The sequence below is a fragment of the Chrysochloris asiatica genome, unplaced genomic scaffold (assembly GCF_000296735.1).
Source record: "Chrysochloris asiatica unplaced genomic scaffold, ChrAsi1.0 scaffold00101, whole genome shotgun sequence".
Taxonomy (NCBI): Eukaryota; Metazoa; Chordata; class Mammalia; order Afrosoricida; family Chrysochloridae; genus Chrysochloris; species Chrysochloris asiatica.
This window is the reverse complement of record NW_006408619.1, coordinates 3,456,118-3,478,659: the sequence shown is the minus strand read 5'-3', so window position 1 is coordinate 3,478,659 and position 22,542 is coordinate 3,456,118. Positions and strand designations below refer to the sequence as shown.

At 43.0% G+C, this 22,542-nt stretch overlaps 1 protein-coding gene across 1 annotated transcript in view; it reads right to left on the bottom strand.

The window, feature by feature from the left end:
- Positions 1-4,397: 4,397 nt before the first annotated feature.
- The window catches only part of LOC102817667 (A-kinase anchor protein 13-like), a 162,716-nt gene continuing 144,571 nt past the window's right edge, over positions 4,398-22,542 (bottom strand). The window contains exons 5-6 of the mRNA XM_006867160.1: positions 4,550-5,046; positions 4,398-4,424 (exon numbers count right to left, since the gene is read on the bottom strand). Coding sequence (XP_006867222.1) covers positions 4,398-4,424; positions 4,550-5,046 — 524 coding nt within the window. The remainder of the gene's footprint in view (positions 4,425-4,549; positions 5,047-22,542) is intronic.

The following is a 22,542-nucleotide window of genomic DNA, read 5'->3' as shown; positions in this document are numbered from 1 at the left end:
CACATTCCCTGCTTTCTACCTGCTCTGGGTTTTCCTCACTTGAATTTCTATCTGGCTTTACCTTGAGACGTCAGTGCTGTATAGATGTTAGGGAGAAACGTGGCAGCTCCAAATCAACAGTTAATCTTAGGTCTTTTCACTCTTAAGAGAGAAGGGTCTTAATCCATTCCACCAATGGATTGTTGACGTCAGAGAAAATACCCTTTCGCTTTGGGCTCACTTAGGTACTTTTTCTCCAGGGCACTGGGACTGGGACTTTCTTTCCCTAAACCCTGGCTACTTTCTGAAGAAAGTCCCAATTTCTTCATCACTAACTCCTCCTGTCTGTAGTTTCAGACTATGAACACCAATAACAGAGGCCTCTCCTTCAGGCAGTGTAACAAGAAACTCACCCCATACAGCCACTTATCCAAAACCCAAGGATCACTGAAACGTCATGAACTTTGTGTTCCTTCCCCAGAGCCTTCAAATCTTAAAATCCAATTCTTGGCCTCTTTAGTCTATTTATGAATTAATGAAAATTGAAATCTAAAATTCTCCCTGGATTTTACTTTTTTTCCTAAGAGTACCATAGGTACAACTCCACACCGAGTTTGCCATTTCTTGGGTTAAATTCTGACTGGGCCAAAAAGAGAAATCATTCCAACCCATGAGGCCAAAGACACAGCGCTCAAAGGAGCGGAACACAGGCAAGCATCAGCTTACAGCCACTCCCATTCTTCTGAAATGCCAACCTGCCAGAGCCCCCGAAATAGACTTCTTATTGTGCCACAGCTTAAAAAACTTGGGGACCTTTTCATTTAAGTTTTGTGACAGCGGTCAACAATTTCTATCCCTAACAATCCAAACCACCCTCATAACTAAAAAGCCTGAAACTACCAAAACTAGCACCTCAGGTTCTTTGAAATCCTTCACTTAGGGGGAAAAACGATCCTAAATAGTTTAAAAAAAAAAAAAAAAAAAAAACCCTTTAGTGGGGAAAACGACCACTGGGCTTGAGTTGCTCTTCTTCCTAAGAGGCTTTGGGTAAGAACGACATGATTTCTGCTCTTGATCTAGTTGGTCCTTTCTCTCCACACTTCCTCTCACCACTGTTACCACCCCATACTCTTCACCAGTACAACATTTAGAAGGATCTTCAAAAATTCAAAAGAAAAGCGAAAACACCAATATAAACAAAACAGGCTCCATCTTACCTCCAAGGGCGGGAGGGCGAGCATGGAGACAGCTCCTGTCTCCACCCGGTAGGTAACAGGTGGGATAAAGCTCTGAATATCACACTGATCTGCCCAGACTTAAGGAGTCAATACCCACGCCGACTCCAAGAGCAGCTGCCTTCAGTCTCCATCCGCAACATGAAGTTTTACTGCGATGGTTTATTTCTACTCAACAGTCGTGGCTTCTCTTTGCTCTCTCTGGACATGGTTAGCCACAGATAGACAGCCCAGGCTGCTGGGTGAAGCAGCTGCGGCGTGTGCAAGACGCTGCTCAGTGCAACTGCTTCACCCAGATAAGCAGACACAAGGTCTGCCCTGTGACAGCAGCTCAGCTGACTGGGCTGGGGCGGAAATCCTGCATCCTACCTCCTGCACTGGGCTGCCGCCAGGCTGGAGTCCCAGGCTGCTTTCCCTCTACGGCTCCTCACCCCTACCAACCACCGAGGACCACCACTTGGATCCTAGAGCTGGCCTCCTGAGAAAGACAGTCCCAGTTGCTCGTGAAGCCACTCCCTGACCTGTACAGAGCAGGATGGTAGGGCAAGAAGAAGTTATTTCAGGCTTGTCAAGAAAACCTCAGAAAACTCCCAATCATACTTTTCAGCACGGTTTCTCTGGCCCTAGAGAAAAGAACTAAGCCACGTGAATAAATTCCTCTACCATTGTAAAACTACAGTGAGAGGCCGGTAAGCAGTCAAGCCAGGAGTCAGAAATACAGGAAGCACATTCTGCCCAGCCCTCAGAGATGACGTGCCTCTTCTGGTAGCAGTGACTAGTAACTTGGCAACCTCCCAAGTGTAACCCTCTAAATAGAGAGACCTGTAGTTCCCCAGCACAGCACAGAGACTCTGAAGAGAAATTTGCTTCCCAACTTGTCAATTCTGTACTCTAGTTTGCTTACCTGTTGCTGGCACAGGTCCTTGAATAGGCAGATGAAGTTTCTCTGGCTTCTCCTTTTCGGCAAAACATTTCTCAACACTTCCAGTGGCTTCCCCACAAATGCTGACAGTCTGTGGGGTCTCCCCCTGTAGGAGAGCGTTCGCCTTCTCAGGAGAAACCTTCTCGAGCTCACCAGCCGCAGGGCCTGGCTCTGAAGAACTGACACCCGCAGCCTTGGCTCGCTCTATGACAGTATCCACTAGGTGACTTGCAGCCTCTTCTATTGAGTCTGCTCCTTCAGGCACAGAAACCGCTTTGGAGGGCACAGTGCTCGACTGAGCAAGGACACTGCTTTCCTTGCGTGGGGCTGCAGCTTGCCGGGCGTCCTTCGTGTCTGGTGGGGTCCTGTTGTCCATGTCTGAGAGTCCTGTTTCTGGAGGAAGCTCCTTGGCAGAAGACTGTGGTAGGGCATGAACCGCTTCAGTCTCCATTTGGGCCTCCTCAGAGTTACCCACAGAACAGCTGTGGTCTGTTCTCTCTAGGTCCTCCTTTTCCCTTTCAAGAGGTAGCCCCTCTGGGTTTGTAGCTCCCTGCAGGTCAGAAACACCTTTGCCTGGTGATGCTCCTGGCAAACCCAGGGGCTTATTCTCCTCCTGGCTCAACAACTCTTTTGAAAGAGAGATGTCTTGGGTGCTGGGTGATGCATCCTCTCGTCTGTTGATGCAGTTAGCAGTATCTGGATGAGCACTACCGGCTGCACCATCCAACGTCACAGGTCCACTCGCCTCACAAGCAGCAGTTGTGCCCTGGGAATCAGTGTTCTTTATTCCAGCGTGACGAGCAGAAGACTGATGGGAATTAAGAGCCCCGGATGCATCTGGCACGAGACCTGGTAGCAGAGATGGGCAGCTCTGCTCTGGGCTCGAGGCTTCCTGCCTCAAATCTACAGTCAGACTTGCTCCTGGTACAGCCCCACCTCCACTCAGCAGCGAGGCTTGCGGGGCCACTTCCTGGTTATGTTTCATTTCTGTGTTGAGAGGAGCAGAGGGTGCGCCCCGTGGACTCTCGCACTGAGGGGCAGTGCCCTCGGCACAGGCAGCTGAGGGAGGATCTTCACAGAATCCCAGTTCTTTTGGTGTAGGAGGTGGTGGTCTGTGCTCTTCTTGTAACATTCCTGAAGACAACGTGTCTTCCTTGATGAAGGGGCAAATCACTGCTTTGTCTCTGTCATCTCTTCTCTGAGTCGCAGAGCTTTCTGGAACCACCAGACTTTTCCCTTCTCCAGTCAAAACAGAATCAGCAGTTGGTGTGGCCCTAGTCACACTCGGGAGGGAAGCATCAGTGCCCAGTTGCTCGATACTCAGCACTTCGGAGGCTGCTGAGGGGCAGGGATCTTCCTGCTGCCCACCGGGTCCCATCAGACTGGTGTTGCCCATGCTGGACGGCAGTGCTGGAGCAGAAGGGCGCGTGGCTAGGCCAGCTGTCCTGTCCCTGCCTAGGTCACCACTACCATCTGTAGACTGATGAACTTTAGGAGTTGCTGTTCCTTTTTCTTTCTGGGAGGGGACAAGGGATAGTGCGTCACCTCTGGTTACTAATTCACTGCCTGGTTCACTTGCCAGTGAGACTGCGATGCCTGATGTCACTGCCTGGTCTGACACCAGTTCTTCCTCAGCTGTGGGGACAACTGAATGTGGATGCGAAGCCACCTCACGCCAGTCTGCTGCAGCTCTATCTCGAGTCACATCTCCTCCTGGGGCCTCTTTATCTAGATATTCGGGAAGACAAGACTCCCCGCGTTCCTGGGCATCTGGTACAAGGTCAGTGATGACCTTGCTGGCCCGTGCGTCTTCACAGAGGACCTCAGGGGGTGGATCCTGTGCAGTGGGCAGCCCTGTTAGCATACGGTCAGCATGGGCAACTGTGTCAGGTTTGGTCAAGGAGCCACCAGAAATCACTGAGTCAGCACAGAGTTTATCCACTCCACTTGTAGGACAGACGGGTGACATGCTGCTCTGACTTTGGACACGTGGTGAATTTGTTTCTGATTTCTGGTTTGGTACTGAATCTTCCTCAGGCCCAGGAACGGGTAAATCCAAAGGAGACTTAGCCTCACACATGTCTGCAGAGGTAACGGCAGGTTCTGAGCAGCCTACTGCCTTTTCTTTCACAGCAGCTGGGACGACCAGAGAGCTCGGATCCACCGGAGCCTTGGTGCGCTCTTTGTAACTTCTTGGTGAAGCTTGTATTTTTGCAGTGTTTTCCACAGTATTGTCTCCACTACTGAACGTAAGTAAGGACTCAGCCGGTTCCTGAGCATCCAGGGCACTGGTGGCAGAGACACGGTTCGGAGTACTGACTGTGTCTCCAGGTTTCCTGGTGACTTTGACGTCAGAGGCGCCTGCTGTACTGATACTACAGTTCTCAGTCCTTGTCTTTGTACTTTCCCCTACTTCCAGCATGTTCTTCTGGAGGGTGGTCTCTGGGTTCAGAAGACCATGTTCCATGTCCCCTGAAGTCTCTGGGCCAGTGACATCTGCTGTGGAACTAACGGTCAGTTCACCTCCAGAGAACTGCTGGCCCGTGCTCAGCGCTGTAGCCAGGTCTTCCTGCACGATGTGGTCTCCACTGCTCAGAGACTCCTGGTCTGCAGTCGCCCGGGAAGATTTTGTTCCAGTCTCTTCCTTTCTGTTTCCACAGGCGGGAAGGTCTCCCGTGCCTGTTTGTCCAGAGTCAGGCATGTTCGGAAGGCAGCTGTATTGATCTGAAACGGTGCCACCGTCCACAGTGGGCGCTGTCTCCACCTCTTCCTTTTGTTTCTGCAGGCCTTGGTTTTTTTCCTCACAGGAACTATCTGTGTTCTCTGTCGTAACTATGCCTGACACAACACTGGAGCAATCTATCTGGCCCTTGGCAGGGCTCTCGTGGCAGCAGGCAGGGCTACCTGCATCTTTAGGGGGAGAAGGACGTTGCTGGCAGTCCACAAGCTCGGATACACAGGGAAGAGACTGGCCTTCTGTGTCTGGGGCGCGGGGAAGATTTGAAGGATTCTGTTCTGTAACCATTAAGGGCGTAAGATTGTCCATCTGCTTGAGGTGTGTTTTCTAGAAGAAAGAAAAGATACTTCTTTTTAAAAACCTGTCCATGGGAACACAGAGGCCACTCACATCTATAAACACAGATCATGCTGGACGGAATTCACAGTCATTTCAGGTCCTATAATTGTCATTGTTAAATGCCGTTGAGTCTGTTCCGACTCACAGCGACCCTGTATAGGGTTTCTGAGGAGCAGCTGGTGACTCTGAACTGCCAACCTCGCAGTTCAAATCGACCTCGTGGTAGAGTGCTTATCCTACAGAACCACCTCTGGACTCCCCTATGATAAATTGCTCTGTATCAATACAAATTGATTTTCTCTTGTTCCTGATACCACTTTCCTATCTTATACCTGCACACTGCCTGGAATGTAAAAATGGCAAAGAATCTAATACAACATGACTATTTGCTATATTATAAACCTACTTTAGAGAGAATATTAAAATTAAATCTCAACCTTACTTACTTTATAATTTATCTTATAGTTGGTGCTGTTGAGAAAACACACCCATTCAACAGTTTCTACATGGATAATTATGCGACACTGATTTATTTTAGCCTAATTGTAATCTTTGTAACCATTCTCACCTTTCCTTTCCCACTTGCTCTTTGCCTATTATTAACATAACCCCACCCAAAGGTTCCCATCCAATCCTTGGCGCTGGCACAACTATCTTATTTAAAAAAACAAAAACAAACAAACAAACACACACACACATACACAAAACACAATACAAGTGACTATCTGCAAATGAACATCTGAGACAGACACACACACAGACAAGTCCTTTTGTAGGGAAAGAGGCTGTTGCTTCTGTCTTGCCTCATGTACAAGTAAGAACGAATCTTAAACAGTATGCTAAGCTCTTTTCAATCTCAAGGTGCAGCCAAATCTGAAATATTGACCGAGGAGTTACACCTTGTACTTTAATCCTAAAAATACACTCCACCTTGTCTAGCTTAACAATTTCAGGGATGAATGAATAATTTTAAGAAGAGTGGCATAAAAGAGTGTCTTTTTAATTTTTGATTCAAACAGTTCCTCTGTTGTCCGATGCTGGCTATTGTGTCCAATGAGAACATGTAACCCTAATTGATACCTAAGCCAGTTCATTCTCTGAGAGAACTTTGGCCTGAGAATAAATATCATGTTGTTAAGTGCTGCTGAGTCAGTTCCGTCTCACAGCAACCCTGTTATAGGGTTTCCGAGGAGCGGCTGGTAGGTTTGAACCACCGACCTTGAGGTTCAAACAGACCTTGTGGACCAGTATATCACCCTGTAGTACCACCACACCAGAATGTTACAGGCCATCTTAAAATCGTTTTTGTAACTCTAAGATATAGTTTTAATGTAAACAGATATAACTAACAAATATGAGAATAATGGTTAAAATTATCACGGTGTCTTTATGCAGGCATATAAATGCTAAGGAAGACCATACAGGAATCGTGAAAGCATAAAATGATGAATAAAATAAAATCTGTAGCTGATCAAAGATTACAATTAGGCTAAAACCACACATGTGTATTGATGAGCACTAGGAAGAAATGGGACAAATCAAATACAAGACTTACTAGGATGCATCTGCCTCTCTCTAAAAACTTTAGTATTTTTAAAAATACCACTTGCTCAACACCAAGGCAATCTATTTTTAAAACAGGTGGTTTGTTCAGCACTCAATATGAGATCTACTGCGGTAATGCCAAACATATTTACTTTCCTCCACCCTCTCATTCATTTACTGGCTCAGTAAATATGCTGAGCTGTAATAAAAACTGCTGACTCATTTCAACTGCCCCTGTCTGTTCCCTGGGTCTAGTACAAAAGTCTACGCAGGTGTCAAATGTGTTTAAGTCTTTTTTCTGTAAGAGAGTTCAAGAAAAATAGATTGTCACTGAAAGCTTGAGTGTTCTCTATATCCCTTAGAGTATTCAAAAGGAGCTTCCTTCTGGCCCACTGCGAATGGGGCAGTGTTCTTAAGTAATGAAAGATGCTCATTACATCTACTGAAGAGTGAACATTAATGAAGAGCCATCCAGGAAACTGGAGAAGCCACTCGAAGACTTTTAGAAGCTCACAGATAACACCAGCATTCTTCCCATTTTTCACTTCTTGTGTCAACCTGCTAACGATTCCCATAGTCAAGCACACGGTCATCTACCTGGTAGGAAAAACTCTGAAGGGCATTCTAATTTGCTGGCAGTCCTTTCAGAGGAAAACAAAATGACACCTGTTCTGGAACAAACACGGTTCTGAAAGGCAGAGGCAGGCACACCACACAGGCCAGCACTGAAGCCACTTGGCCTTCTGGTCTCAGAAATGCCTGCTCCGGAAGAGGCCTCTGGCACTGCGCTGACTCTAGGTGACCTTTAATGAAATTACTGTCAAGCTGTTTCCAAATCAAATCAGCACTGAACCAAACTGGACAGAAAAATGATCTAAACTTAGCCTTGCTGATATTATGGTCTAGCGAGATGCACCCATATGACGTTTATATTATGCATAATAAATGCTATTAGGGAGTAGTAATGTTTTTATGTCTGGCAACAACTTTATCTTGAAGGCTTGAGTGGACTATAAAATCTTTATTTTTTTTAGTGATATTTTTACCATGCAAGTATCAATTTAAATATAGTTAACACCATCATTACTCATGGAAATAGTTGTAAAAAGGCTTTATTCCTGAGCAAACCTGGTTCATGTTCTTTAGCAACAATCGTAGAAATTATTTTGCTCACAGATTTTTTTTTTTTTTAAGTTTTTATTGTGAATTGGGTGATAGTTTACGCGGGACAACATTGGTTTTACACTCATCGTTTCATTGCAATGATTACAGTCTCCTCTGTATGTCATCATTCAACATTATTTGCTTCTATTCCCTTTGTTTTTGTTTGTTTGTTTGGGGGATATACACAAAAACACTCAGGAATATATAATTTAAATAAACAAAGGGCACATTCTGCAAGCCTGCCTCCTGGCCACCAGCACACAGCCTTTCTCTTTCCATGAGTCTAGAGTCCTCTATCTCTCCATGTCCTCTTCTCTGCCTCCACTGCTCATAGAGCTTTATAAAGTTAAACCAAATAGACAAATTCCCTTTTATGCCAGAAAATTTCACTCCAGCTGATGATCTTATTTTTGTATCTCTAATGTGTGTGCTTATGTTTATCTTCCAACATTCTACACCTGGGAATAGCCATGGACAAATTCCTTTGTCTCCCTATTGGTACAGGCACACACTAAGTCTGAATCTGTAGGTGGGAACACTTACAATTGCTAGTCTGGCTTCCCCGGTTTCACAGTCTTGGGGAGAAGCCTTTTCATGCTATAATTGTGGCAAGGTCAATCAGGGGAGAGGGGCAAACCTCACAAAAGCCTGAACACAGACATTTCTTCCTTACCATTAGCTGCTGTTGGATGTTCCTAAGTTTAAAAATATGCCCAGTGCAGCTGTCTCCAGGAAATGGGGGTTCTCGAGGTGCTCCAGACTCAGATGTTAATGTATAGATGCCCAGCTCTCGATGGTGCCTCACAGAACAGTCTCCGTAGGGTATCTCATAGGACAAACTGCTCCAGGCATCTGGTTCTCCAGCATTCTCCCTGCAACGAAGCAAATTCTGGTGAGTATATATGCCTTTGAACTCCCAAGCCACGCTTAGCCCTCTGTGTCTTACAGAAAGGATCTAACCTGCCTGCTTCCAAAAGGGGGCTCTGCAGCGGGATGCTGATGTGTAGCGCTCCATCTCTATAGGCGCATAACTAAGTGTTTGGTTCTCCACACAAGGCGGCTAAGTCAAAACTGCACTTCCTACAGAGGCTTTGGGTTTTTGTTGTTTTTTTTTTTTTTGCTGTTGTTTTGTTTTGTTTTCCCCCGCCATGATACAGTTCAGTCTCGGCTCTTGAAACAGTTAATATTATGCTAACAACAAAATAATGAGGAAGGACAAGGAGAATGGTTTTCATCTAGTTATCAATAGAAGCATGGATGAGTAAGACTTTGTTTTTAATAGTCCAGAGGACTAATGGTCCACAAGAACCCCAGCCTCCATGACCCTGAAGCCAGAAGAACCAGATGGTGCCAGATACCATTGCTGAGAGCTCTAAAAGGGATCGTAACAGGAGGTCCTTGACAGGGTAGGAGAAAAACATAGAGTAAACTTAAAAAAAAAAGCAAAAACATAAAACCTAGGTCTACTGGTGTCTGAGAGAGACTGGCAGAACCCGTGACACTCGAGTCCATGAAGGCTCTTTAGGCCGGACTTTAACTCAGCTCTGCCACTCAACTCTCAGGCATATGACAATAATGATACCAGGGCGGTACGGTACACTCGCTTACAACAACCAATCATCTGAGAGCAAAGGAGCAGCACATGCCCAGTGACCAAACTCAGAAGGCTTTTCAAGAGGGAAGGATGGAAACAGTCAACACTGGAAGGGAGTGGGAAGAGCGCTGTTGCATTGTGGGGGCTGCAATCAGTGTCATAAAATGTGCATCAACTGTTGACTAGAATGCCAATTTGCTGGATAAGCTTGCATCCAAATCACAATAAAAAGTTAAAAAAAAAAAAAAAAAAAAACTACCAATGTTTAAAGTAAGTATTATCATACACCAACCGCAGTCAATTATATCGTAAAGTTAAGAACCAGCGATTTTAGCCCAGACTGTGTTCCTCCAACTTCTGGTTTTTTTTTCAGAAGCATTCTCAAAATTCCCAATGTCAACTCTATAGAAAAATCGAATACAATTGCCAGACTATTCTACAGTTGTCAAAATATTCATCAAATCCGATGGTAAATAAAGCACTTAGTAAAACAAGAATTTCCAGTTACATTTTTTAAAAAGTTAATGAACAAATAGACACACTCAGTCATATCCCTAAAAGCATATACTACATACACAGGGAGATGACAAGTTCCCCCTGAGACAGGACTCAAAACATGACCCTCCCTTTATGTGGGTCTCTAGGAATTTCCTCTACTAAAAGCCAATTAGAACAAAATAAGTGGATTTCTTCTGCTGAGGGCCACAGCAGCTCTGATTCCATCCCAACTTCTAGAAGGCAGATTTATGCCCATTGTGCCTGCATATTTCACCAGCTGAAAGAATCTTGGAGTACAATACTAAGATAATCAGGGGTGAAGCACACACTCCTCAATGACTATACTTTGGTTCAGGTTTCAAGTGTTCAGCAGCCCCGTCTGGGTTCACTGCATTTTGATAAAATTCTGAAGTCCTCATCCTTGGTCTGGTGAACCTTTCCTGTTAGTTAGGTATATATATGGTGAAATGCACAATTGAACAGATACGTTAGACATGTCCTAACTTCTTTGAGCCTTGATTTTTATTATCTGCAAAACAGGGATACTACAATTCAAGCACTGTTTTGAGAATCAGAGAAAATTATCTGAAGAACCAACTATACTAGCACAATAATAGATGATATCTTTCATCAGCCTTTTCCTCATCTTGACTGTCTCTTAATTACTCCTTTCTCTACAACATGAACCTCCTTGGAATTCCCCATATCATACTGTTTATATACCATGTAAGGAACCAGTACACTGGAAATGTATCTCAGAGATTCTAACAGAAGGTTATGTTGCAGATCACTACTGTGGTTTGAAATTAAAGACAGTAAAGAAGGAAAAATAGACATCTACTGATAAATGTTACAAATTACTTCAACTCTTTCTCCAGTTTTTTTTCTAATATGTATAATCTGTATCATCAGCAACTCACTTAGGGAAAATTGCAATTTTTTAAACAAATAATAAGCTACAGAGGTAAACCTGTAACAAAAAGGAGAATCACACCCAATGGCTCAGGGTACCAAAGTTGGCTGATTTCCATACCCGAGTGGGTCCACAACAAAAGCATAAAATAAGTTTAGTTTATGCGACGCGAAACGTTTTCTGTGTTGACAAGTGGCTCTATTCTGCATATAATAACTATAAGATAATCATTTGAAAGTTCAACTGAATGAGTCAGTTAAGAACACATTCAACTATACCCAGTTAGGGAGAAGGAACTTTTCTGTAATTTCAACTTCCGAGATGAGATTGATGTCAGTCACTAATTAATTGTCTGACAGACATTATTCACATCTCTGCTTCTGCTTATTGAGATTACCACAGAAAGTCATAGCCCAACAAGAAAACATCACTGAAAATAAAACCTGTTTACGATCATTCTCTATGAATCAAATGTAAGAGAGTTCAGGGGGCTATTTGCCACAACAGGGGTTCAGCATTAGATTAAAAAAAAAAAACAAAAAAACCCCGGCATAGTTCATTTGGTGTCCAGTGGAGTATTTTATCAAGCTTGCTACTGTTCATTAAGGAGCTCTGGCAGCGTAGTGGTTACGAATCAGGCTGCTAACCTCAAGGTCAGCAGTTCGAAACTACGAGTTGTTCTGGGGGAGAAAGATAAGCCTTTCTGCTCCCGTAAAGACTTACAGCCTTGGAAACCCTGTACAGGGTCACCATGAGTCGGAACCAACTCCACAGCACATAACCACAACAACTATTCACTAGAGCCCTGGTGTAGCACTGTGGGTCAATGTGCTGGACGACAGTTCAAGCTCACCAGCTGCTCCTCGGAAACCCTATACAGGGTCGCTATGGGTCAGAACAGCACTTAACAACAACAATGCTACTTACTCATCATCGAAGAATTTCACTGTCAGGATCTAACTTTTAGAGAAATTCCTTCCATACCACAGGCTATTTTATTTACTTTTACTTCGCTCACACTCTTTCCAGTGGCTTGTGCTTCTGTTACCAGAGCTGCCTCTCTTTCCAGGCATCAGTCCCTATGGGTTTATCTTGCTTCCTAGGCCCAGGATCCCACAAGAGCAGTCAATACAATGGCCTCCTCCATGAACATCAGTTGTGTTGACATGACGACAAATCCACTTTGCCCAAAGGTCTGGGAAAAGTCTAACAAGCATTCAAATGAGCACTGATGGGCCAGGCACTATTAAAAGCACTGTGCACAAATGAAAACCCTTGTCCTGATGGAGCTTCTGTAATTATCAAGGGAAACCTGGCGATGAAGACAAGTAAGTAAAACAAGAGCTGTGGGAAAGGATCAGCAGACAGGGACTGTGATTTTAATTGTGGTTCAGAGAAGGTCCCACTGAGAAAGGCGCGTTGAAGCAAATACGCTTGCTCTGTTAAGTTCTTTATAAAATCCTCACTGGGTCACTAAGAAAGTCTGGTAAAGCTCTAAACAAAACAATGTCTGCTACAACTATAACTGCAACAAAACCTGGAAATGACTAACCAATCAGTAACTAGAGCGCCAAAGGGAAGCATCACTGGGCTCCAGTGTGGCAACAATAGTGAGGTTGGCCCAGGACCGGGCAGTGTTTCGTTCTGCTGTGCATAAGGTCGCTATGAGTCAGTACCGACTCGATGCCACCTAACGACAACAAGGCTTAGGAAATGAAAAAGTGCATTCCTTTTTTTGAGGCTCTCCAAGCTTGGAAATCCGTATTTCCCAGAAAATCATAAATATCTAAACAGTCTCTAATTCCAAAAATAGACAATATCTCTCTGGTAGTGTAGTGGTTATGAATAGGCCTACTAACTTCAGGGTCAGCAGTTTGAAACAACCAGCTGTTCTGCGGGAGAAAGATGAGGCTTTCTGCTCCCATAAAGATCTACAGCCTCGGAAACCCTGTACACGGCTGCTACAAGTCGGAACCAATTCCACGGCACATAACAACAACAACATCATCATATGTGGGGGCTTCAAAAAGGTTACAGAAAAAATTCCATTATCCTTTAATTCCATTTTTCTACAGACTTTTGATGTCCCCTCGTATTTCCTATTTTGAAGTCATAGTCCTCTGGACTTACACAACATCAACTCAGTGTTCTCTTGATGAGAATGCTCCCTAGGACTAGTTCGGGACCAAGCTGTCCCTCAGCAGTGTATCTCTAGCCGAGAGAAGACTACGCATGGGCATCTACAATGGACATTGGATAAGGGACACAATGACTCCATTGTAACCGAGACACGTCTGGAGTGATGAAAAAGCACACCCATGAATGTATAAGAAATTCTGGTTGTTTCACTTAGTGGAGTAAGAGGCAATCTGGTGTCAGGTAAGCTTTTTGAAGAATGAGAAGAGTGAGCTTTATAGATGAAGGAACATAAATGCTGTTAAGAGAGTCAAGCAAGAGCACGAGCACCTTTCATTTTCACCAGAAGGAGAAGAACACTGTTCTGAAGGAAGGATCGTGTATTTGGTTAGTAGCTGCAGCAGTTAAGTTACGTATATAGGCACTACCACATCACTACGACAACAGACAGCACGGGGAAGTCCTAGGAGGTTCTTATATTTTCACACTCAACTAGAACCCAGAACATATTACAAGATATACACAAAGGATGATGTCATAATTATCTGGAGACGGTCAATCTGTGTGTCATCGGGCACCTTTTTCTTGCCGTAAGTGCCGTAGAATCAGTTCTGACCCATTGCGAACCTGTACAGGGTTTCGGAGGAGCGCCTGGTGAGCTTGAACTACCAACCTTGCAGTCTAAAGCATTAGTCCACAGCGCCACACCTGAAAGCCTTGAGTTATATCTAGTTCAACCACAACTCCAAGAGCATGCTCCCTCTTCTGAGCTAACCAAACACAGGTTGATGCCTAACAGGACAATGATCTCTTCTTTACTTGTATGCAAGCTCAAATGAAGTTAAATATACTACAAAGGGGGCTTCCAAAAGTTTGTGGTAAATAAAATTAAAAGATAATGAAAAACTTCCAAGATTTTTTGAGAGCCTCTCAAATATCACCATTACCAGGCAACAGAGGAAACCTTCTGGCGCAATTCACCACTCGTCTGTCTGTCCGTCATACAGTGGGTGCCTTCTGTGTTTCTGTGATGCTGGAAGCTATGTCACTGGTATTTTAAATAATAGATTTCATCTGAGCTTCCAGAATAAGACAGACTAGGAAGAATGAGACACAGACTTCTTCAAAATGTTTAGCTAATGAAAACCTTATGAATACCAGAGGGACACTGCCAGATAGCACTGGAATACTGACACATTATGAATATCACCAGAATACTGTGATATATGAGCCCTTCAGGTTGGAAGGCACTCAAAAACATCTGAGGAAGAGATGCCTTCTCAAAGCAGAGTTAACCATGATGATGCAATGGAGTAAAGATTTTAGGACCTTCATTTGCTGATGGGCACAATGTAAAATGAGGAGGAACACCTGTAAACATGGATTGATAATTGGAACACGGAATGTATATATCTAGGAAAATTGGAAACTGTCAAAAAATGAAATGGAATGCAAAAAGATGGATGCCCTAGGAATTCATGTAATGAAATGGGCTGATACAGGCCACTGTGAATCGAGAAAGGAATATGGTGTTGCACTCATCATCAAAAAGAAAATGTCAAGATCTTAAAGTATAATGATGTCTGTGAAAGATAAGAAAACCAAAAGGGAAGAATATGTTTAACATTTCCCAAACTGAAAGAACTGAAGAAAAATCCTTAAGTCTCAACTTACAATATTAAAGGATCCTAAGGACCCTGAAACGAGAAGAACTCAATGGTGCCTGGATCCCAATCTAGCGTCCTGGTTAAAGTGAGAGGAAAATGTGGAACCAAACTTCCAACCATAGACAAAGGTCAGGTTTACTGATGGGGTAGAAGCTGATGGAAGCCCTGAGACTACTGCTCTAAGACACTCTTCAGCCTGGAACTGAATTTACCCCCGTGGCTCAACTTTCAGCCAAAAGAGAAACCAGCATAAAGGTAAATAGACTCCAGGGAGATCTCAACCATATGAGATCAAAGGGGCAGCATTTGCTCAGGGATCAAGCATGACAGCAGGCCAGCTCAAAAGGAGAGTGGCAAAACCCAGGGAGGAAGCGGGAAGGTTGCGGATAGACTATAATAATCCACGTGGTAAAACAAAAAATGTCCAACAAGTGGTTAACTGAAAACCAATTTGCTCTGTCACGTTTCACACCCAATCACAATGGAAAGTTTTTCAATAAAGAAATGCTCAAAAGTTAAAAGACAGAGTCGACTGTAGCCTTCATTTGTTTTATTATTTAAAAAACCAAACAAAAAACCCAGAAATGAACTAATATAGAACACTGGTTAGTGGTTTAAAAGCAAATGGTAAACACAGGAAAACAGTTTCATGTCTAAAAAGCTCTGCACAACGTGGGAGGTAATATCTGGTAAAGAAACTGTCTTATGGTGATGGATTATGAGCAACATTACGAGGCATAAGTTAAAACAATAAACGATCGTTCTCTCTCTTTGCTAGCCTCCTTATTCTGGCATACGCCAGAGACAGAGCAAGGCGTGGTTGTCACGGAGTTACTTAAAATGAACACAGGAGAAATCAACCATGACACAGAAGTCTGAACACAGACTCCAGGAGAGTTATATTTAGTTCATCCTCAGATCACCACCACACACCTAAGAAACAATCCCGGGCTAACCAATCTCTCGGCTCAGTTGCTCTTTTTCAACATTTTCATTCAACAGCTGACTTAGGTACAAGTGATTAGATTGTGATTTCGGTTTAGCTGTTATTGGAACTTACAAGCTATGTGGATCTCTCTCAGGGCTTGCGTCTCCGCCTATTCCACAACAATTAACTGCTCTGCATTTTCTTAGTTAGTGCTGGACATTACTTAATGAAACAGAGAGCAAGAGCTCTAAGGGATGGCGGAAAGGAGGGAAAGAAGGAGAAATATGGGTATGCCTAACCACTGCTAACTACAATTGAATTCGAGGTTTGGGAAACAGATAAAATGCTTACAAAGTGAACGGAAACAGGAAGAATAATATAAGTGAATAAAGTAATGTCTCATTGATGATAGAAAACAGATCAGGAAGGAAACTCCAATATCATCTAAACACCGGAGAGACATACAAGGCTTTCAAATGCCAAGACTTTCGTTAGCATTCTCAACGGAGCAAAAACACAGAGAAATTCTATATGGTTACTTAAACAGAAAACAAATCTAAATAAGCTAATCAAGAGAGAGACTCAATGTGCATCCATGTCTTCTAATCTTATTACGGAAAAGTCATTTGAAACTAATGAAGGCTTGAGTTAAATATGAATCCGTAATTCCAGTGTAACAGCGAAATTTAAACCAACTAGTGATCTATCCACTGTGAAGATCCCTTGTTTCTCTCAGTAAGTGATTTGTTTGAATTTTAGAGACTGATAACTTTGAACACGAGGACGTCATCACGCTCTAGCTTTCTTAGTTCAGGACCCCTACACTGTTAGGCATAGAGTCCACTTGACTATACTCATGCCAACCTAGTGCCACTCACACTCCAGGAATGAACCTACACTTAGTGAGGCCAGTGTGCATTTTTATTTAGCACACTGCTCTAATTCAGTACTTTTCATAATTTAGTTGTTGAATTGAATTCATAGAGGTCAAATAAAGAAACACTTTGTCTAAAACATTAAATGTGACTTTTTTCACATTGCCTATAATTTACTGCTTCTGCAGAAATGCGATATATTTCTGCCAGGAAGTAATTCACATTACATAATAAAAATAACACAACTATAAAGCAGGTTTATTTTAAGTATAGTTAATCTTAGAAGTGATAAGGTTAATATATTGCATATAGATGGAATGTTTATGTCAAACAACTGAGGTTTCACACAGCCAAAAGAAGGCTAAAATACAAATTTTAAAATTCATTCCAAGTAATCCATTTACTCCAAAGTAATATATGTGGATTACTGAGCTATACAAGAAGGATAAAAGCAAAATGTTTTAAGATTATATTTTCAAATGGTATGAGGGAGTGATAGTCTCATGAAATTTAAAATGCAAATCCTAACTTGATGAACTAGGAGGGGACTGAGCTACTGTATAAAAACACTTGCTCAGGAAATGAAGATGTACTAGGCTCTTCTATATGAATACTTGTTTCCAACTATTCATACAGGTATTTTTTTATTACTGACAAAATGTCCCCAAAAGCCTGTGGAAAAATAACATTACACAGGAGTTTTCATTGCATTAAAACCTATTTGCTCTGGGACCTGGTAATCTCTGGAATCTTTATGTTGTTGTTGTTAAGTGCCATGGAGTTGGTTCAAACTCATAGAGATCCTGTACAGGGTTTCCAAAGAGTAGATGGTAGTTTTGAACTGCCGACTTTGTGATTAGCAATCTAATGCTTATCCTATAGTGCCGCATGAGAGCATATTTTATTTCAATATACCTCAAATTATTATTACCTTCATAAAAAGAAAGGTCTGGGATATACACTTATTCATTCATCCACTCAACAACTATTCATGTAGTATCTGCTATGAGCCAGATAAGTTTTTACGGATGCTAGAAATACACTGATGAATACACAGCAGCCAAGGTCGAAACTACCAGCTGTTCCACAGGAGAAAGATGAGGCTTTCTGCTCCCGTAAAGATTTACAGCCTCAGAAACCCTGTACAGGGTCGCTCTGAGTCGGAACTGACTCCACGGCACATCACCACCACCACCACCACCACCACCACCACCACCAAGGTGCTTGCTGTAATGGTGCTTACAGCCTAGAAGGATACAGTTAAAGGTAGAGACAGGTGCTGTTGAATCAGATGAAAGAGTCAGCACGTGGAGTTACTGGGACAGAACATAGCAAGCAGTGGATCACAATCGCAAAGACCCTGTGATGGCTAGAACCTGCCCGGTCTGGCTGCAGTGCTTTGGATTTTAGTTGATAAGGCTTTTCGATCCAAAGGCTTCTTCATTCCCACCAAGTGATTGCATGGGAACATGCAAATAAGGTGTACAGGCCTCTAAGGCTGGCATTGGTCAGTGTTGCCCTTCAGGTAAGCTTAAAAGGAGCCATTTCAGAAGCATCCCAGGACCATTAAGAAAGAAGAGCATGAGTGGAGCATGAGACATCAAGAGGCGACAGAAGAGGTGAGAGAGCAGGAGAAACAGAGTGGCATGGACAGACAGAGCATCTGTGGGTTCTAGGTCCATGGGTGGGAGACTGGGACCACAGGCTGAAAAGCAGAAGATGAGAGTGAGGCGTGCCTGCAGTCTGCAGACAGAGGTGTTCCTGACGGGAGAACTGCTGCATCCTTGAGGTGGTTTTGGTTCTGAATTGTGCCCGGTTCACTTCCCTAATAAAGCCTGTAATCACAAGTATTGTAGTACTGTTAGGAGTTCTGTGTGGCACTGCAGTGGATAATCAAACTCAGATGTGAAGCAGAGCATGCTGGGGAAGGGATGGATGGTGTCGGACTAGGGGAAAGAAGGCTGGAGGTGGAGGCCTGTCTGATCTCAGCTTCAAAGAAATCAGCCTTGGGCTGATTTTGAGTTCGATTCTCTTACCCCCATGTGAAGCCAGGGGTAGTCAGACATGGCTCCCACGTGGTTTTAGCAGTGACTGTGCAGAAAGCAATGAGAGTGAGGAGAACGCTCTCAAATGAAGTCTGAGAGTGGGCCAGGGTTCAGATCTCAAAGAGCTCTGTGGTGCCTAGTAAGAATATGGATTTTAGTCTCAATGTGGGGAGAAACCATTAAAAAAGGAAGAAGGCAGAGAAGGAAACCAAGCAACAAAAAAGCAGGAACTTAATATTCAGTACGGTGCTAGACAAATGTTATCTATTTTTAATTGTCACAACAACTTTGAGGCAGGTGCCTTTTGCACATGAGGAAAGAGGAAAGTGAGACTCAAGGCTAATTGGCCCAAGAATACACAGCAAGCAAAGAAATGAAAAGGTCAATGTTTGTATCCAGAGTCAGGTGCTCTCGCTCCTACCCACAATGATACACACCTGTCTCACAATTTCAAACTATGACAACATACAAAGTATACACACTGTAAGTCTGATACAACAGTCACCAGACTCAGTCTATTAGGTTTCCTATTACAACAGATTTCCCAGGATTCATAGCAAACTTTCAGCTACAGAAAAACACAAATTAGAAGCCCCCGCTTAGAGATTATAATTACAGCATCCAAACAGAATATGCACGGCTGGTCCAGGAACCCAAGGTTTACAGGGTTCTGTACCGGGCACAGAAAAAATTCGTTAAGGCCAGGGTGCATTTCAGTGACTTTCTTAGCTGGTCTGCCACAAACACCACCAGTCATGCTCTGCCTTCTTACCTTTCCTAGCAGGCAGCAACTCCCAAAAAGTTTGGGTGTGATGCTAATGTGTGTGAAACCCTGCCAAATCAACTGCAGAGAGAGACACTTCTCCACTACTAACCACCCTCGTCGTCATTCAGTGGAGCTCAAAGTCGCTTCTTACTGACACATAGCAAAAGGCTGAGAAAATGTCAGAGAATAAGCAAGACTGGCAATGAATCCATCTGGAAGCCGATACTCACATATGTCCGCCCAAGCACCACGAACATCGCAAGCCCATCCTATTTCAGACTTGACTTCATACTGTAGCTTTAAGAGTAGAGAGCAACACCCAAGTCAGACTTCCCCCAAAGCGTGTTTTCCTGAGTCTACTTCTGACAAGGAGCAGCACTACCTAGTTCCCTATTTGGGGGCTATCGCAATATCTTCTGTGAAACCACATCATCACAACAGTGCCACTGCCAAGCCTCTATGAGTTACACAAACTTAACCACAGCCCCACTGAGCTGGAGTCTGAGAGGCGAACTACCAGAGAAGGGCCACACTACTAGGCTAATTATAGACGGACATGTACTCACACATCCACAAAGTCACTAGACACTTCAGCACTGATGTTCTTAGCTTTTATTTTCCTTCCCCTTTTTTATTTTTGACAGGGTGCTGCACTCCACCCTTAACAGCTAGGATGGATAGAGCAAAGGAATGACTATTTCAACACTTACTTCTGGGGCAGTGTTTTGTTTGTTCTAAGGGGCTCTGTAGGATGAGCGCTGAACTGTGAACCACAAGGTCGCAGCTCAAACCCACCAGCTGCTCCTCAGAAACCCTATACAGAGTCTCTCTGTGTTGGAACTGACTCAACGCCACTTAATAATAAATTTTGCAAGCAACTAAAAACAAAACTTTCATAAGGTCATGTTAGAACATGAGCAGAAAAGTCTAACAGACTTGGTTGATCACTTACTACTACCTTGACCATCTACTATTTGATCTTGAATCTTTTCAGCACCTCAATTTCCTCATCCGTAAAATGGGAGTATGAGGTTTGCTGTAAGGACCAAATGGGCATAAATGCTAAGTGTTAGAATAATGTGTGCCCCTCACCCCCAAGTGGATGTTCAATACATTATGACTAGATATTATAGGACTGTGGTGGCTCCGTATAATAAGCACTGGACTATGAACCACAAGGTTGGTATTAGAGATGACACGTTGCTTCGCAGGAGAAAGATGAGGCTTTCTGTTCATACAGTCGCCAAAACCCTATACAGGACTGCTACGAATCAGAACCAGCTCAACAGCACATAACAGCAGGGGGAAAAAAAATACACATATATATATCATAATATATCATAGGGCAGTTGTAATTCTAATGACTCACACACACACATTCAGTGTGTGAATTGCACTCAATTTCCCTGTGGTTTCAGGGCATCCCTGCCACAGTATCGTGGTGAAGCTGCCCAGGAAACTGTAAGTCAGAAGAAAACTAAATCATGGAGCAAAGAGACACCAGATTTGCATACAGCTGAGTGGGTATCACCGTTCCATTGAGCCTTCTTTCCCTGCTCTCCAAATGACAGAACTTGCCAAGTTTCACACTAAGTTACAAACAGGTCTTCATTTTACCCTAAGAGACCTATGAGGTACCATTTTCCTTTTATAAATGAAGAAACAGGGTCACAGAGGCACTTAAAAAAAAAAAAAACTCACAATTTTTAAGGGCCAACAGTTGGGATGCCCACTGAGCACGGATGTGGTCAGTGGTCACATGACTTCAGTCACATGACATCAGTGATGCAGTATGTCACCAACACAGGCAGTAATGATAACAGGCGTATTCTGTTTCCAACAAAGGTAAGTATTCCATAGCATATCCTATAGAGGAGTCCTGGTGTGGCGCTGTGGGTTAAAGCGCTGGACAGCAAACTTGGTTTGAACAGCAAGGTTGGTGGTTCAAGCTCACCAGTCGCTCCTTGGAAACCCTACACAGGGTCGCTATGAATCAGAAACGACTCGATGGCACTTAACAACAACAATTTTATATATAACTTAAAGTGCAAATCTCCCTTCTGTGTTTCAGATATAGAAATTCTATAGGCCAGTTTAAGTATAAATATATATTTATTACAATAAGAGTAAAAGGCTACATTATGATTATTTGTGAAGTTGTTAATGTCCCATGCAAAAACAAAGGAAAGGTTTCAGGTGGTTAACCAGAGAGTGAGTGACACTACCCATGAAGCCCGGAGGACAGCACAGTGACTAGTTAACTGTCTCCCACAGCCAGAGGTGACTGGGATTCCCAGAACCCGACATTAGGACAAAGCAGAACTGCTACGCAGGGTTTCTGAGGGTGGGAAGCCTTCTAGACCGAGTATGCCTCATCTTGCTCCCGAAGAGCAGTTTCAACCTTTCAATTTTAACCCACTGGACCACCAGCGTTCCTAGACAACTACTGTTGCTGTTCGGTGCTATTGAGCCACTTCGGAGTCACAGTGACATTGTATAAGGTTTCCGAGAGCTGTTGGGTTTGAACTGCTGACCTTGTCTTTAGTATTCCAGTGTTCATCCTACAGCACCATTACCAGGACTCCAGACAACAACAGGAAGAAACCTTGATCTCTTTTTGAGCAAATGTATGTTTACAAACATGTACATGACACAAAGGAGAATTAAAGATGTTAGATTATATAAACATTCTAACTTTGATTAGCTATTTTATTAATTAGCATCCATAATGCTAAATACCATTTCAAAGATCTTTTTTTAAGTTACAGATATTTCATTCTACTTAAAGCATGTGTATTTCAGTTTTATTTAGAAATTATTAATCTTATGGAAATAGATTAAAAGTAAAACGTCATTTCCAAATTTTACAAGAAGGAAAAGCCAAAATTTTGTACAACTATGATAAATTATCTTCAAAGCAAATATTAATGTAAAGGGGGAGTAGAATGAATTAATGTACCCAAAATATATGTTTTTGCTCTTCAAAAGGCAGAAAAATAGGCTTTAATACACTTACTTCTAAGAATACAACTCTTAATACTATTGTGTGTTTATGTACATGCAACATTTCAACAAAACCTTGTCAAAATAGCTGTTATATACTACAACCAATTTCAGTTGCTGAAGTATTTTTGACATTTGCCAAACCAAGAATCCTGAGAAACAATTTCACCTAGAAAACATGTTACTGAAAACCTTT